Genomic DNA, 17,345 nt, shown 5'->3' with positions numbered 1-17,345 from the left:
TCTACTCCTATTATTATTTATCAAATAGGATCGAATCCCTGCTTCAGAACCAATAAAATTAGTGGCCAAAGCGGATTAAAGGTGGGTGGGCGGGGCACTTTTGACTACAATCAAAATTGCAAAAAGGACAAGAAATATTTATGTTCGTTAGAATTAAGAAAATGTAGAAAATTTTGTACACAAGTGTGACGAATGTGAACAGTTAACGATTAATCTTGAATAAACAGCCTAAAGATTGCATATCTTTTATTATAATGAGTGAGAATTACTCAAGAGGACAAGACAAAAAATAACTAAAAACAAGTACAAAGAAGAGAAAAAACCTTATTTCCTGGGTCTGACCATCATTCTGGCTTTCCTTAAACTGTAATTCGACCCGTGGAACGTCGACCATATCATCCCCTTGTGATTAAATTCCGGTTTCACCTGCCCTCTCAAGTACTGACCATTCAAGTTGCTCCACAGGCAGCTATTGTACCACCAGGCTCCAGCTACAATTGACTCTATCACAAAAATCATTACAAAGTGATAGGTACTTACTATACTCAGTGGCACAAGCTCCACTATAATTATCGTTATCTTTATCTCTCGTACTAAACTTCATTCCTTTCTGGTAAAACAGCGAATCTTTAGCGTCACCCGTAAACCCATCCAACAACTTCAAAATGTAACTTTCGTCCTCGTTTCCAACCCGAAACGTGTGGTAATGAGCGTTGACCGTCTTGTTGTTGAAGTCCGTAAGTTCGACCAGTAGCTCGTTATACTCAGAACCTAGGTAGTAACTAGTTGGATTAGAACATCCGATTTTTTTTTTACCTGTAACTTCATGTAGATGGTCCAGCCCTAACCAAAACTCCCCGCCAAAGTCCCCGAACCCATTTTTGTAGTTGTCCCAGTACAGGTAAAAGTCTTGAGAACCGTCGAACCTGTTCAGGAAAACCACCCATCCACCATTTCGCGTGTTCATGTCGCAGAGGACCGTAAAGGGGGTGGATTTCGGGCTAATAACATAAGTTCCAGTCACATGGTTTCCGTTTTCTTTTACGTCGATGCAGTTTTTCGGCAACGATGGGTTGAGGTTGTTGAGAAGTTTCTGAATTTGAGTTTCCAAGGTGCTCAAACGGGAATTGAGCTCTGCTATTTTTTCACTTTCGGTACCCGGAGGCTGGGTAGTTGAGACACTCGTGAACTGAAAATAGTGAAATTGTGGCTGAAGGTTTATTTTGATGGGTTTAGTACCTCAATACATTTTCCAGGCGTACTTAGGAGGAAGACTAAAGTCAGAACGAAGGCGAATTCTGGTTGACCACACATACTTGACTGTGTAGAAGAGTGAGTTGGTGATACGATAACATAAAGGTCAACTGTGCAAAGGTCAAAGAAATAAAACTCGATCGATATGGGTTTGAACAAATTTTATTTTTTCAAAATATACACCCTTGCAATTATTGACATTTAAATCACACATTTTTCATTTCCATATTTTTCAATTTTTCGATGTTTCGATTTTTCAATGATCCAATTTTTCAATTTTAGAGTTGGGGAATTTTTCGATTTTTTTTTAATTTCAATTTTACATTTCTTTGATTTTTCAATGTTCAGATTTATTGATATTGTTCCGATTTTAATTTTTCAATTTTGTGCTTTAGCAATTTTAGATTTTTCATTTTTCGATTTTAATTTTACAATTTTTTTGTTTTTAGTTTTCTCAATTTCCCGATATTTTCAGTTTCTGTTTTAATAAATTTGCATTTTTTCGATTCTTTGGTATTCTATTTTTCAACTTGTTCGATTTTTCCAATATTCATTTGTTTCAGTTTCTGTTTTACAATTTTCCACTTTTTCGATTTTTTAATTATTGATTTTTGGATTTCTCGATTTTTTTATTTTTAATTTCTCCTCGATTTTCAATTTTTCGGTTTTACAATTGTGGAATTTTTCGATTTTTCAATTATTCGACTTTTTTTAGTATTTGTTTTGCACTTTTTCAATTTTTCAATGTCTGGATTTATTAATTACTCAATTTTTGATTATGCGATTGTCGATTTTTTAATTTTAGAATTTTGTAGTTTTTAGCTTTTTCAGGTTTTCATTTTTTCAGTTGTCTAATTTTTCAATTTCCCCATTTTTTCCGTTTCTGTTTTATAATTTTTTGATTTTTGAATTTTTAGATTTATCGATTTGTCAGTTTTCTTTTTTCCAATTTCTCAATTGCATTTTTTCAATTGTTCTTTCAATTTCCCAGTTGTTCAGTTTTTCGCTCCTTCAAATGTTTAAACGTTCAATTTTATCGATTTTTCAGTTTTACAGTTTTAGATTTTTTTTTGTTCGTGTTGCAACTTTGCAATTTTTCCATTTTTCAAGTATTCTATATTTCAACTTTTCCGATTTTTTAATTATTCCACCTTTAAATTTTTAATTTACACAGTTTTCTATTAACCGATTATTTAATTTTCCGATTTTTCAATTTATGACTTCTGGATTTCTCAATTTTTCAGTTTTGCAATTTTTTCAGTTTCTCGATTTTTTTTATTTTTCGATTTGGTAATTTCCCACTTTTTTCAATTTTACCGTTTCCTAAGTTTTCGATTTTTTTTTTAATTTTTCAAGCTTTCAGAGCTTTTTCTTTTTTTACGTTGTTCAGTTTATCAATGAAATGAACAAATTTTTTCAAACTGAAATTCTGAAAAATCAAAATCGAACAACTGAAAAATAGAAAAATTTAAAAATTAAAAAATCCAATTGGCAATTTTTCACCGATGTTTCAATGATACAATTTCTCAACTTTTAGTCTCTTCAATGTTACGATTTCTAAATATTTCGATTTTTCAATTTATGAATTTTTCAAATTTTGACGTTTTTAATTTCAGTTTTACGATTTCTGAAGTAATATTTTTTTTATTTTTCCATTTCTTCCCAAAGTTTCGTTTTTTTCAATTCTTCAATTTTTCGATTTTTCAGGTTTTTGATGTTTCAATTTTCCAATTTCTTAGGATTTTGATTTTTCAATTTTTCGATTTTATAAGCTTACGATTTTTCGACTTCTGGATTTCCCGATTTTCAGTTTTTCTCGTTTCTTAAATTTTAGAATTTTCAATTTTCGGCTGTTTTATGTTTCGATTTCTCAATTTTTCAACTTTTCGATATTTCAGTTTTTCGATTTCTAAAATTCTAGATTTTTGATTTCTCAAGTTTCGGTTCTTCTATATTTCAATTTTTCAATTTTCGGGATTTTAAAAATTTTCGATTTCCATGTTTTTTTTTAACTTTACGATTTTTCAATATTTCCATGTTTCGATTTTCTAATGATCCAATTTTTCAATTTTGAGTTGTTACAGTTTCTGTTTTATAATTCTGCACTTTTTCTATTTTTAAGTTTTTGATTTTCGACTTGTCGAATTTTTAATTCCTAATTTCTTCTCCTCAATTTTTTAATTTTTCAATTTTAGAGTTGGGGAATTCTTCGATTTTTTTTTTATTTCTATTTTACATTCCTTCGATTTGTCAATTTTTCAATGTTCAGATTTATTGATATTGTTCCGATTTTAATTTTTCAATTTTGTGATTTAGCAATTTTAGACTTTTCATTTTTCGATTTTTAACTTTACAATTTTTGTGTTTTCAGTTTTCTCAATTTTCAGATATTTTCAGTTTCTGTTTTAATAAATTTGCATTTTTTCGATTCTTCGGTGTTCGATTTTTCAACTTGTTTGATTTTTCCAATTTTCATTTGTTTCAGTTTCTGTTTTACAATTTTCCAGTTTTTCAATTTTCTAATTTTTGATTTTTGAATTTAACGATTTTTTTATTTCTAGTTTCTCCTCGATTTTCAAATTTTCGGTTTTACTATCGTGGAATTTTTCCATTTTTCAATTATTCGACTTTTTTTTAATATTTGTTTCGCACTTTTTCAATTTTTCAATATCTGGATTTATTAATTACTCAATTTTAGATTATGCAATTGTCGATTTTTCAATTTTAGATTATGCAATTGTCGATTTTTCAATTTTAGAATTTTGTAGTTTTTAGCTTTTTCAGGTTTTCATTTTTTCAGTTGTCTAATTTTTCAATTTTCCCATTTATTCCGTTTCTGTTTTATAATTTTTTGATTTTTGAATTTTTAGATTTATCAATTTGTCAGTTTTCTTTTTTCCAATTTCTCAAATTTGCCATATTTCCGTTTTTTATTTTGCGATATTTTCCGTTTTTCGGTTTCTGTTTATAATTTTGCATTTTTTCCATTGTTCTTTCAATTTTCCAGTTGTTCAGTTTTCCGCTCCTTCAAATGTTTAAACGTTCAATTTTAACGATTTTTCAGTTTTACAATTTTAGATTTTTTTTTGTTCGTGTTGCAACTTTGCAATTTTCCGAATTTTTAATACAATTTCCATTGCAATTTTTCCCTTTTTCATGTATTCTATATTTCAACTTTTCCGATTTTTTAATTATTCCACTTTTAAATTTTTAAATTATTCAGTTATCTATTAGCCGATTATTTAATTTTCCGATTTTTCAATTTATGACTTTTGGATTTCTCAGTTTTTCAATTTTTCAGTTTTGCAATTTTTTCATTTTCTCAATTTTTTTTTATTTTTCGATTTGTTTATTTCCCACTTTTTTCAGTTTTACCGTTTTCTAAGTTTTCGATTTTTTATTTTTAATTTTTCAATCTTTCAGTGCTTTTTCTTTTTTACGTTGTTCAGTTTATCAATGAAATGAACAAATTTATTCAAACTAAAATTCTGAAAAATCAAAATCGAAAAACTGAAAAATAAAAAAAATTTAAAATGAAAAAATCCAATTGGCAATTTTTCACCGATGTTTCAATGATACAATTTCTCAACTTTTAGTCTCTTCAATGTTAGGATTTCTAAATATTTCGATTTTTCAATTTATGAATTTTTCAAATTTTGACGTTTCTAAATTTTCAGTTTTACGATTTCTAAAGTAATTTCTTTTTATTTTCCCATTTCTTCGCAAAGTTTCGATTTTTCACTTCTTCAATTCTTCACTTTTTCGATATTTCAGGTTTTTGATGTTTTAATTTTTCAATTTCTCGGGATTTTTAAAGTTTTCGATTTTCCATCTTTTTTTTAACTTTTCTATTTTCCAATTTTTCGATGTCTCGATTTTTCAATGATCCGATTTTTCAATTTCTCGATTTTTAAATTTTAGGTTTTCCAATTTTAATTTTTTTGATTTTTTCATGTTTGGATTATTCATTATTACTAAAAGTAATAATAAAAATAATTCATCGAGGCGATAAATTTTGGGCATATAATACGATAGAACCCCTAGAAAAATTTTATTTATATGCCATACTTCCGGATATAGTAGATTCTCGGTGTAAAAGAAGTCAACTCATCACACAAATTCTAAAAAAGGATTATAAATTTAAAAAATTTCGTCCTTTTTCGTCTTTCTCGTCCTTATTATTCTTTTTCATCTTTTTTCGTCCTTTTCGTCCTATTTCGTTCTGTTTAGTCCTTTTCGTCCTTTGTCGTCTTTTTCGTCCTTGTTGGTCATTTTTAGTCATTTTCGTCCTTTTTCGTCTTTTTAGTCATCTTCGTCCTTTTTCGTCTTTTTCGTCCTTTTCGTTATTTTTCGTCGTTATTATCTTTTTTCGTCCTTTTTCGGGCAAAGAGGACGAAAAAAGACGAAAAAGGACGAAAGGGACGAAAAAGGACAGAAAGGATGGTGCTTACAATTGTACCTTATCATGCCTACTTTTATATATTTTTTGTATTATGTAAATGTAAACGCTAGCGGCAGTTGTTTTTCGAAAAATTTCAAATTTAATGAAAACAAAATTTTATCAAAAAAAATCATAGATTCTATTATTTGGGCGGGGCTAAGTTTTGCATTTTTCTTCAGTCTTATAAGCAAACAGTAGCCCCGCCCACCCACCCCCACTTTATTCTAATGACTACGCTTAATATTGTTACTTAAGGACAACGTCATTATCTTATTACAATGTTAGAAAAATCGGTTAATCGCTGGTGAGAATTGGAAAGATTGTTCAACAGGATATCTAAATAGTATTAGACTATTGTTAATTAAATATACTAGACGTAAGAATCATATTCAAAAAGCAATATTACCGATGCTCCTCCCTATGGTACAAGCTCCGCCTTAGGAAATCATTTCATTGACTCGGGGCAGAGGGGCGGGGTTTACAATTATTGTACCTTATGGTATCTACTATAAATGTTGGTGATACGATAACATGAAGATCAACTGTGCAAAGGTCAAAGAAATAAAACTCGATACGGGTTTAAACAAATTTTATTTTTTCAAAATATACACCCTTACAATTATTGACATTTAAATCACACATTTTTCATTTCCATATTCAAACGGTAGTGGCTTGATCAACATTTGAATCTCTTTGAAAGTGTTTCCGGGGTCGCCCCAAAATACCCTATTCGGTAGCTCTCCAGTAAGCGAATTGTCTATACAATGCTTGTACCACCATCCTCCACCTGAAATTCCAGTTAAATTTATCGTCTAAATTTACCAAAAATAGTACCGAATTGGCTAGCGCAGTTTGACAAACTGTGATCTTGGTCGGTCGTACTGAATTTGACGCCAGTGTTGCGGTGCAAAGAGTCTCCAGCGGTACCACTATATCCGGCTAAAATTTTTATAGGGTAACCCTCATCGGGGCCTCCGAGGCTAAATTTTTTGTAAAACGCGTAACTGGGTCGATTGTTCCAGTTGATAAGTTGTACCAACAACTGGTGGACCTTGTAACCTACAAATCGACGAAAATAACTCAGTTGTTGTCAACGTCAACACGTACCTGTCAACGAGTGAATTTTGTCCAAACCTAACCAGAATTCGTCTGCGACGTTCCCAAACCCTAACTTGTAGTCCTTCCATGAGAGGTTAAAAGGCTGAGTGGCGTTACCTCTGTTTATAATGTAAGTCCAGCCACCCCCGGCAGTTTCCATGTCGCATTTAACCAAAAACGGTTTCTGTGAGTGCTGTGGCGAAATGAAGAAAATTCCTGACTTGGAGTTTCCAGCCTTCTGCGCCGCCTCGCAGTCACTGTAGTAGGTGTTGCGCTGGCTACTAGTTCCAGACGAACCCTTGTTCTTCCCATTCTTCGAATTTTGCTTACCATCTGCTTCTTCGCCAGATTCAGATCCACTCTCTGAAACTTCATCTTCTTTTTCGTCTGACTTTGACTCAGAACTATTGTCTTCACCTTCGTTTTCGCCGTCTTCAAATTCACTCTCCGAATTTTCATCACCCTGTTCTGATTCTGAGTCAGAAGTGTCATCCGCTTGACCGGATTCATTCATCGAACTTTCTTCTTTGGTTGATTCTGACTCAGAATTGTCTTCGTTTTCGTCATCTTCACCTTTTACGTCATCGGAGCCACTCTTTGACTCTTCATCATCATCTTCATTGGTTGATTCTGATTTAGAATCTTCGTTTTCGTCGTCTTTACTGTTCACTTCGTCAGGTCCACCCTTCGATTCTTCATCGTCATCTTCAGTTGATTCTGATTTAGAATCTTCGTTTTCGTCTTCATTGTTCATTTCGTCGGATCCACCCTTCGATTCTTCATCGTCATCTTCGGTTGATTCTGATTTAGAATCTTCGTTTTCGTCTTCATTGTTCACTTGGTCGGATCCACTCTTCGATTCTTCGTCTTCTTTCGTTGAATCTGACTCAGAATTTTTGTCTTCGTTTTCGTCGCTTTCACTGTTCACTGCGTCAGATCCACTCTTCGATTCTTCATCGTCATCTTCGGTTGATTCTGATTTAGAATCTTCGTTTTCGTCGTCTTCACCTTTCGCCTCATCGGATCCACTCTTTGACTTTTCATCGTCATCTTCGGTTGATTCTGATTTAGAATCGTCGTTTTCGTCGTCTTCACCTTTCGCCTCATCGGATCCACTCTTTGACTTTTCATCATCATCTTCGGTTGATTCTGATTTAGAATCTTCGTTTTCGTCCTCTTCACCGTTCACCACATCGGATCCACTCTTTGACTTTTCATCATCTTCGGTTGATTCAGATTTAGAATCTTCGTTTTCGTTGCCTTCACTGTTCCCTTCGTCAGATCCACTCTTCGATTCTTCATCATCATTTTTGGTTGATTCAGATTTAGAATCTTCGTTTTCGTCGCCTTCACTGTTCCCTTCGTCAGATCCACTCTTCGATTCTTCATCATCATTTTTGGTTGATTCAGATTTAGAATCTTCGTTTTCGTCGCCTTCACTGTTCCCTTCGTCAGATCCACTCTTCGATTCTTCATCATCATTTTTGGTTGATTCTGATTTAGAATCTTCGTTTTCGCTATCTTCACCTTTCACCGCATCAGAGCCACTCTTTGACTTTTCATCATCATCATCATCTTCTTTCGTCGATTCTGATTCAGAATTCTTTTCGTTTCCGTCATCTTCACCGTTCACCTTATCGGATCCACTCTTTGACTTTTCACCACCATCATCTTCTTTCGTTGATTCTGATTCAGAGTTGTCTTCGTTTTCGTTAACTTCACCGCTCGCCTCATCGGATCCACTCTTTGACTTGTCATCATCATGATCTTTTTTCGTTGATTCTGATTCAGAATTGTCTTCGTTTCCGTCATCTTCGCCATCCATCTCATCGGATAAACTCTTTGAACTTTCATCATCTTCTTTTTTGGCTAGTTCTGATTCTGATTCGGCTTTATTGTTCTTTGAGTTATCGTCACCTTTTGCGGGTTTTCCGCTCATTGACCTTTTAAGCCCTATTGTACTGGTTCTAGTGGTAGTCATAGATCTCTTAGACGGTAAAACTTGTGTTCTTATAAACTTCCAACTCGTCCTAGTTTTTCGACTCGATGGTGGTTTAGATTTACCAAATATCTTGGTATTTTCGGATCCTGCTCCAGCTTTCTTTATTGTCTTATGTGAATGTCTTTTGCTCGAACCTCCATTGGTAAATCCTCGTTTATAGCTTAAGGGTTTGCCATATTGTGTGGCACGTTTTTTTGGTCTGTATGGACCGCTCAGGTTTATCTTAATACCAAAGTCACCTTGTGCACTATTGTCTGATTTGGAATGAGAGGGAGTTTGAAGTTGTATGGTACTGGTACTTTGACTATTAGGAGACTGATATCCTGTACCACCAACTGAACCTGGAATAGTACTAGATGTGGAATAAGAGGGAGCTTCGTATTTTGTGTTCATGGTACTTGCACCATTCTGATAGTCATATACTTTATGATTACCTAAACTTAAGTCGGAATAGTAGGAAGTTCGATGTGTGTTTTTGGTACTTGCACCATTAGGAAATAGTTTACCATCAAATAAACTTCCACTACTCCCGAAACTAGGTTGCGTGTAAGTGAAAGTCCGGTGGTGCGTGGTACTTTTACCTTTAGGCAGCCCAAATACTTTACCAATACTCCCTATACTGGACTTGTCAAAAGAAAAAGTCTGTTGTCTCTTCTGCGTCACTTTGGCACTAGGAAATTCAAAACTGTGTGAATATTGAACCGTAGGGAGGTTAAAAAGGTGCGAATCTCCATAAAAACTCTTAATCGGTTTTAGAATCTCTTCGTTTTTTTCCACAATGGGACTCCACATCCGACCAGCTACCTTACGGCGTTTGCAGTCCACACAAAGCTAAAAATACAACCACAGTTTTTCATAGAGCAAAATACTGGTCCTACTTACGCAGACTACGAGAATAAGCAGACAATCTGACAGCACTTTCCAACGCATTTCGATTTTCAGACACAAAATAGCGACGTCCGGAGCGTGTGCAGTATTTATAGCCTTGAGCGGCATGGATGAATGAGTTTTACGACAATTCTGAATTGATTCATCGTGAAATAAGAAATATAACAATCTGTGCTTTTTACAGGCACCATCATCGAAGATTGTTAAAATTTAAGACAATTATACGCTAAATGGGCCATAAAGAGAGCTAGATTGGTCGTAGTAATCACAATGGGTGTTTATTTTGCGATTGTTAGCAACAAAATTAACGTCAAAAGTTGCAATTTTGCTTTTTTGTATTTTTTAATAGAGACTTGGTGTGGTATGGTTTTGAAGATTCAGTGCGCAAGTTAAGTACTAAGGTGCGCTGAACACAGGACTTATGACTTTGGCGTTATCATTGGGACAATTTATGGCAAAAGTGATGTTTTTTCATAATTTTTTATGACCATTTTCGCACAACAATTATTTATTCTTTATATACCTACTAACAATCAACGTCAAGTCCCCAAGGAAATTATTTTTAAATTCCACAATCCCACCATTATTACAATAATTACAAATAACGTAATATCACTTCTCCAAAAAACTGAAACGTCTTTTTTTGATATAAAATTGTTACCGTGGCCAATCGTTGCAATTTTTTGATGAAGAAGCGTTTTATTTTATAATGTCGCATTTACCGCACCCACGCAAGTAATTACAACATTATTAGCAATAAAAACTCATCGGCTGAGTTTACAATCTTATTATTTATATTAAATCATGTTTGTCTTGTAACATAAAAGATTGGACCTTTTCGTAAAGAACAATCAAAAATTACATTAAAACCGAGTTTATGGTCGTAGTTTCTATCAATTTGTATCTTATTGTACAATTATTTGCAGCCCATTTAGATACTTTCTGTACGAACGATAAAACGATTGTTGCAATGAAACGAAATTGTTATTGTGTTTTTATTTGTTTATTATTTGATTTTGATTGGAATATTGTCACCTTATTGATTGACGCAGTTAAATCAAATCCGAAATGTAAAAAAATGTCGATCAACACAGACTTGATGAAACACTTTATTCATGTTTGTCAAAAACGCTTTACTAACAAAATAATTCAGGCGGCTGGTCTGACCAACATTTTGACCCTCATTAGGTTATTGGGCGATCCGTACTGCTGCAGCCAGGTCGAAATCTGGTCTTCTGTGTAATTGTTGTAAATTCCGGTGAGTATGACGTTGCAGCAGTCATTGAACCACCATCCAGCAGCTGAAAAATAGGTTCAAATTTCAACATTTCGAGATCGAGTACTAACAGTGCTGTAGGGCACAATGGTCCCCGCTGTTGTCTTGGTCCACGTCCAGGGTACTGAACTTGGCACCGCCACTGCACAGGAACCCATCAGTGGCAGTACCTTCGTACTTTCCCAGAAGTCTGACCGCGTACCCTTCGTCCACGTCCCCGATGCTGAAAAGCTTGAAGATCGAGTACCTAGTGCGGTCCTCAAAGTCGGTGAAGATCATCAACATTTCGTTGATTTGGTGCCCTGTGAACAAGTAAACGTGATTTGGGGGTGGTTGCTTGTAAGTCTCGTGGACCTGTAAGGTAGTAGAGGTTTTTCAGTCCCAGCCAGAACTCCCCAGCCAGATTACCAAATCCCGTCTCGTAGTCCGTCCAGAGCAAGTTGAAGTCCTGGCTGCCGTCTTGCCGATTAAGCACGTAAGTCCAACCACCTTTCATGTTTTTCTGGTTGCATTTAACGAAAAACGGTTTATACGAAAGAATTGGATGGATCATGTAAATTCCGGACTTCTTGTGCCCTAATTTCAGGACTTCTTGGCAATTCTTGGGGTACTCTTGAACCGAACCACTGTCGCTTGAGTTGCATTGCTTAGAAGGCGCCATGTTGGGGTCTTTCGCATACAAATTGGCAAATTTTTTCGTGTCTTCACGAGAAGTCCAATCGTCTTCGTCGTCTTCTTCAAAGTTTTCAGATTCGTCTTCGTTTTCTTCAGAGTCATAGTGTCTTCTTTTGCTCTTTCCGACTTCTTCAGACGATTCTTCTGATTCTTCAGGAGAAGTCTTTTTGTTTCTTTTTCGGTTACGCAAAGACCTCTTGAATGCACTGTCTGCAGAAAAAGCGTTTTTGTTACCAACACGTCGATTCCGACCGAAGTCTTGAGATTTAGTCGATTTTCCTTGACCAAGACGATCTGGCTTTTTGCTTTTTTTGTCTTTATCGGACTTACCGTTGTTTCTGTCGTTGCGACCGTTTTTCCTGCCTAGTGATCGTGTAAGACTTTTAAGAAGGTCGTTCGGGTCATAGTCCAAAAAACTATCTGCCATACGAAACATTTGAGAATTTTTTTTTTCAGAGCCTGGAGGTGCATCAGAAAGGAATTTAACGTCGTAGTGTAGCGCCTTGGACAAATCGTTCGAACCGTCTACCCTTTTTCGAGAAAGTACTTCCATCTTCGGAGTACCTGCCTGAAAGTCATGTTCGTCGAACATTCTCGACGACAGATTTGTAGGGTTTTGGGTATATCGTGGAAGCATATTACCCACAGTGGTGATAATTTCTTTGATTTTTTTGATAGGGTGGTAATCCGCTAGGGTTCTGTTACCGAAAAAACTTCGCAATAATAAAGGCGGCGGCGGGGGGGTGGTGGTTCTTGTCTTCACTCCACGCCAACTCGTTCGATATCGACTCCTAGTGACATGCTAAAATTTCAACATCAGTTAACCGAAACACAAAAACCACAAATCCGACGAGCTTAACTTACTCTCGAGTGTCTGGCCGAAACCTCCGCCCCAAGAACAAACAAAATCAAAAACAAACTTAACCTCAAATACATCGTCGCGGTAAATCAGAACGCGAATTAACTGCTGGTTCGTCTCGTTGTCAGTTTCCAGTATTTATACTCCGTGTTGGAAGAATGGTTTTCTACATTTTGCATGAGTGGTTTTTACGACGTTTTTGAAATTCGGTTGTGATTAAATGAAAATTACTGCGTCTTTAAACAAAATTAATTTTTTTCTCTTTTTTGGAGCTGTGGGATGGCACTTGATTGTAAGCAGAGTGATAATGTTTATCAGTGCGAGCGGATTATTATTTTAATCACCGAGGAATAGCTTGCGGAAAATTCTCATTTACATACTTTTATGGATTTGCATGTTCTGGACACACCTGAATTTTATTCATTTGGGATTTTTTTTTTCTACGAAACACGCCATTGTCGTGGAGTAATGTGCCGCGACGCGAGTCAACGCTGGATTATGTAACTGCTCAGTTAGATAAGGTCTCATTTTTCAGGCGGTTTTGGGCAAAGTTTCGTTTTTCTCAATGTTTTTGTTGTCATTTTTATTTTGGGATACCTCAATGAATTTTTCAATTTTCCAAATTTTTGATATTTCAGGTTTTAAATTTTGCAATTTTACGGCTTGAATTTCTGGGGTTTACAATTTTTTATTACGTATTCAAATTCTTGCTGTGTCATTTTTCGTTCTCTTTTATTTTCGTTATTTTTTCAAATATTCGATTTTGCAAAGTTTGGATTTTATAATTTTTTCAATTTTTCGGTTCTTCTAGTGGTTATTTTCAAAATTTTCAGTTTTCCGGTTTTCCAACTTTTGATGATTTTGTCATTTTTCGATTTGCAGTTTCACGAATTTTCAAATTTAAAATTTTCAATTTTTCGGTTTTCAAGTTTAAATTTTTCAGTTAATTTTACAATTTTAGAATTTTTCCATTTTTCAATTATTGGATTTTAAAACTCTTTCTTTGCTCGAAGTTTCAAGTTTTTTATTGCTTTTTATATTATTTCTGTTTATAGTTTTGTTTTCTCAATTTCAGTGTATTCAATTTTTCGTTTAATCAATTATTATTGGATTTGAAATTTTCTAATTTTTAATTTTTTTCTTTCCTATTCTACGAAATCTTTTCGAGTTTCTCCTTTTTAAATTTGTCAGTTTTCCGTTTTTCCAATTTCAGGGGTTTTAGATTTTTTAGATTTTTTGATTTTTCATTTCTTCAGTTTTTGGTTTGCAATTTTTCGTTTCTGTTTATTTATTTTCTTTATTTTGTCAATTTTTCGGGTTTTCAATTTCCTGATTTTATAATTTTTCTTTTCTCAATATAAAAATTTTCAATTCTTGTTTTTTTTCAGTAATTAGTATATTTTTAATTTTTTTTTCATTCTCAGATTTTTGAATTTTTCGTTTCTTAAATTTTTCGATTTTTGTATGTTTCATTTTTTGTTTCTCCAATTTTACAGTATGAGTTGCATTCTAGCGTTTATTTTTGAAATTTTCAGTTTTTCGTGTGTTCCATTTTTCGACTTGCAGTTTTTCCTTTCGGTTTTACACTTTCTTTATTTTTCAATTTTTCGGTTTTTCAAAAATGTGATTTTATAATTTTTCTTTTTTTCGATGTGAAATTTTCAATTTTGGAGTTTTCAATTTTTCGATTTTCAAGTTTAAATTTTTCAGTTTTTTAATTTTCCAAATTTGGAATTATTTTTCAGTTTATTTCTCAATTCTCGTTTAAACGATTTTTTGATTTGAAATTTTTTTATATTTTGTTTTTATCTTTTCGAGTTTTTATTTCAAAATTTTTCAGTTTTCTGTTTTTCCAATTTCAGGAGTTTTCGGTATTCCAATTTTCTGATTTTATAATTTTTCTTTTTTCAATGTGAAAATTTTCAATTTTTGGCTTTTTAATTTATTTTTTGTTTTTTTTTTTCATTTTTATCTTTTTCAATTATTCATTCACAATAATAATTTTAAAAATTTTCCACTTTTTCGATTTTATCATTTTAGAGTTTATCCATTTTTCAATTATTGGAGTTTTTATTGTCTTTATTTTTACATTTTTGTTTTTTCATTTTCATAGTATTGAGGTTTTCGTTTATTCAATTTCTGAGTTTCCAATTTTTCAATTTTTCATTTTTGTGTTTCTTTTCTTTCTTGTCATTATTGTTAAATTTTTCAGTTTTCCGTTTTATCAATTTCAGAAATTTTTGGTTTTTCAATTTTTTGATTTTATAATTTTTCTCTTTTCAATGTGAACATTTTCAATTTTTGATTTTTTCAATTATCAAATTTTTTATTTTTTGTTTTTTTTCATTTTTACATTTTTCAATTTTTCGTTCACAATAATAGTTAAAAAGTTTTTCACTTTTTCAATTTTACCACTTTCGAGTTTTTCCATTTTTCAATTATTGGAGTTTTTATTTTCTGTATTTCACATTTTTGTTTTTTCAGAGTCATAGTATTGAATTTTTCGTGTTTTTATTTTTAAATTTTTCAGTTTTCCGTTTTTCCAATTTCAAGAGTTTTCGGTTTTTCATTTTTCTGATTTTATAATTTTTCTTCCTTCGATGTGAAAATTTTCAATTTATGGTTTTTTCAAATATTACATTTTTTATTTTTTGTTTTTTTTTCATTTTTAGCTTTTTCAATTATTCATTCACAATAATAATTTTAAAAATTTTCCACTTTTTCGATTTTATCATTTTAGAGTTTATCCATTTTTCAATTATTGGAGTTTTTATTTTCTTTATTTTTACATTTTTGTTTTTTCAATTTCATACTATTGAATTTTTCGTTTATTCAATTTTTGAATTTCCAATTTTTCGATTTTTCATTTTTGTTCCTTTTTTTGGTGTTTTTATTTTCTTTATTTTATCAATTTTTCAGTTTTTCAATTATTTGATTTTGATTTTTCTCTTTTCAATGTGAAAATTTCCAATTTTTTGTTTTACAATTCTTAGGATTTTTATTTTTGGATTTTTTCATTTTAAAATTTTTCAATTTTTCGATTTTTTATTTTTTACTTTGGAATTTTTTGTTTAATCAATTTCTTGATTTCCAATTTTTCAGTTTTTTATTTTTGTTTTTTTTTTCGAGTTTCCATTTTTAAATTTTTCATTTTTCCGATTTCCCAGTTTCAGGAGTTTTCAATTTTCCATTTCGTCAGTTTTTCGATTTGCAGTTTTTTGATTCGGTTTTTATTTTTTTTTTTCAATTTTTCGGTTTTTCAATTTCTGGATTTTTTATATTTCGTCTTTTCCATTTTTAGATTTTTCAATTTTTGTTTCTTGAATTTTTGATTTTTGTTTTTTCTGTTTTTTATTTTGAATATGTAATAATTATAATTTTTAAAATTTTTCACTTCGATTTTTAAGTTTCACAATTTATGGTTTTTCAGTGTTTCAATTTTCCGTTTCTTCAGTTCTTAGATTTTTCAAATATTTCTGACTTTTTGGTCTTTCGGTTTACAATTTTTCGATATTTCAATATTACGATTTTTCAACTTTCGAAATAAAAAAATGGAAAATGCAAAATTGTAAATCTGAACAATCAGAAATGATAAAACGAAAAAGAACAAAATGCAAACTTTGAAAAATCTGAAAACTAGAAAAAAATTTGGGAAATTTTTATTTTCTTTCTTTTTACAGTTTTGTTTAGTTTTTATATTATAATTTTTCAGTTTTCCATTTTTCCAATTTCAGGAGTGTTCGGTTTTTCAGTTTTTTGATTTTATAATTTTACTTTTTTTAATGTAAAAATTTTCAATTTTTGGTTTCTTCAATTATTAGATTTTTAATGTTTTGTTTTTTTTTTATTTTTAGACTTTTCAATTTTTCCTTTACAATAATAATTGCAAAAATTTTTCAGTTTTTCAATTTTAGCATTTTAGTTTTTCCATTTTTCAATTATTGGAGTTTTTATTTTCTTTATTTTTACATTTTTGTTTTTTCAATTTCATAGTATTGAATTTTTCGTTTATTCAAATTTTGGATTTTTCATTTTTGTTTCTTTTTTTTTGTTTTTGTTTTTAAATTTCTACCTATTTTCCAATTTCAGGAGTTTTCAATTTTTCAGTTTTCCATTTTTTCATTTCTTCAGTTTTTCGATTTGCGGCTTTTCGTTTCTGTTTCTGATGTTCTTTATTTTATCAATTTTTCGGTTTTTCAATTTTCTGATTTTATGATTTTTCTTTTTTCGATGTGAAAATTTAAAATTTTTGGTTTTTCAATTTTTAGATTTTTTATTTTTGGTTTTTTTCATTTTTAAATTTTCCAATTTTTCATTTCTTCAATTTTTGATTTCCAATTCTTCTAGTTTTCCTTTTAAATATGTAATCACAATGACAATAATTTTTTAAATTTTTCGCTTTTCCATTTTACCATTTTAGAGTTTTTGGATGTTTCAGTTATTATTGGACTTTAAAACTTTTTCATTTACTTGAAGTTTCAATTTTTCGATTTTTTATTTTTTAGATTTCCGATTCTTCAGTTTTTCATTTCTTTAAATTTTCGATATGCAATTTTTCGATTCGGTTTTATTTTCTTTTTTTTTACAGTTTTTTTTTTTTCTAAACTTCCATGTATTCAATTTTTCGTTTAATCAATTTTTTCATTTGAAATTTTTTATTTTTTTATTTTTTTTGTTTCGTTTGTTTCGTTTTTTACGACATGCAACTTTTCGAGTATTCATTTTAAATTTTTTTAGTTTTCCGTTTTTCCAATTTCAGGTTTTTTCGGTTTTTCATTTTTTTGATTTTATAATTTTTCTTTTTTCAATGTGAAAATTTTCAATTTTTGGCCTTTTCAATTATTAGATATTT

At 31.4% G+C, this 17,345-nt stretch overlaps 3 protein-coding genes across 4 annotated transcripts; all 3 read right to left on the bottom strand.

Annotated features, from left to right (window-relative positions):
* Positions 1–229: 229 nt before the first annotated feature.
* On the bottom strand, positions 230–1,336 carry LOC135131358 (ficolin-1-like). The gene is made up of 4 exons (XM_064059033.1): positions 1,240–1,336; positions 817–1,189; positions 541–771; positions 230–491 (listed from the first exon to the last, which is right to left on the bottom strand). Exons 1-4 carry the CDS (start codon positions 1,312–1,314, stop codon positions 325–327), a joined length of 846 nt encoding a protein of 281 aa, XP_063915103.1. The 5' UTR covers positions 1,315–1,336; the 3' UTR covers positions 230–324.
* A 4,988-nt stretch (positions 1,337–6,324) lies between these two features.
* On the bottom strand, positions 6,325–9,791 carry LOC135131474 (uncharacterized protein DDB_G0290685-like). The gene is made up of 4 exons (XM_064059247.1): positions 9,678–9,791; positions 6,803–9,626; positions 6,530–6,754; positions 6,325–6,482 (listed from the first exon to the last, which is right to left on the bottom strand). The coding sequence occupies exons 1-4, from the start codon at positions 9,789–9,791 to the stop codon at positions 6,325–6,327; spliced, it is 3,321 nt and encodes a 1,106-aa protein (XP_063915317.1).
* A 972-nt stretch (positions 9,792–10,763) lies between these two features.
* Positions 10,764–13,817, bottom strand: LOC135131361 (fibrinogen alpha chain-like). 2 transcript variants are annotated; one of them, XM_064059038.1, is made up of 5 exons: positions 12,499–13,817; positions 11,965–12,436; positions 11,314–11,844; positions 11,031–11,261; positions 10,764–10,984 (listed from the first exon to the last, which is right to left on the bottom strand). In XM_064059038.1, the coding sequence occupies exons 1-5, from the start codon at positions 12,568–12,570 to the stop codon at positions 10,833–10,835; spliced, it is 1,458 nt and encodes a 485-aa protein (XP_063915108.1). In that variant the 5' UTR covers positions 12,571–13,817; the 3' UTR covers positions 10,764–10,832. The 2 variants fall into 2 exon arrangements, with proteins under 2 accessions (XP_063915108.1, XP_063915107.1); XM_064059037.1 differs by having other exon boundaries at positions 11,314–12,436.
* Between the last annotated feature and the right edge of the window lie 3,528 nt (positions 13,818–17,345).

Source organism: Zophobas morio, unplaced genomic scaffold (genome assembly GCF_036711695.1).
Source record: "Zophobas morio isolate AGI-343-1 ecotype UQ-CSIRO unplaced genomic scaffold, CSIRO_AGI_Zmor_V1 ptg000020l, whole genome shotgun sequence".
NCBI classification, from domain to species: Eukaryota; Metazoa; Arthropoda; class Insecta; order Coleoptera; family Tenebrionidae; genus Zophobas; species Zophobas morio.
The sequence above is the reverse complement of the archived record's forward strand: the minus strand, read 5'-3'. Positions and strand labels throughout refer to the sequence as shown.

Bases quoted from the DNA above. Each gene is read 5' to 3' on its own strand.
- LOC135131361 (XM_064059037.1), bottom strand. From the start codon at position 12,570: ATGTATTTGAGGTTAAGTTTGTTTTTGATTTTGTTTGTTCTTGGGGCG. The intron at 11,262-11,313 runs GTCCACGAGACT...ACTTGTTCACAG, and splicing joins AAACCTCTACTACCTTACAG to GGCACCAAATCAACGAAATG. The intron at 10,985-11,030 runs GTTAGTACTCGA...CCTATTTTTCAG, and splicing joins CCATTGTGCCCTACAGCACT to CTGCTGGATGGTGGTTCAAT.
- LOC135131474 (XM_064059247.1), bottom strand. From the start codon at position 9,791: ATGCCGCTCAAGGCTATAAATACTGCACACGCTCCGGACGTCGCTATT. The intron at 6,755-6,802 runs GTACGTGTTGAC...GTCGATTTGTAG, and splicing joins CAAAATTCACTCGTTGACAG to GTTACAAGGTCCACCAGTTG. The intron at 6,483-6,529 runs GTACTATTTTTG...CTGGAATTTCAG, and splicing joins AAACTGCGCTAGCCAATTCG to GTGGAGGATGGTGGTACAAG.
- LOC135131358 (XM_064059033.1), bottom strand. From the start codon at position 1,314: ATGTGTGGTCAACCAGAATTCGCCTTCGTTCTGACTTTAGTCTTCCTC. The intron at 1,190-1,239 runs GTACTAAACCCA...CACTATTTTCAG, and splicing joins CGCCTGGAAAATGTATTGAG to TTCACGAGTGTCTCAACTAC. The intron at 492-540 runs GTAAGTACCTAT...AGTCAATTGTAG, and splicing joins AGCTTGTGCCACTGAGTATA to CTGGAGCCTGGTGGTACAAT.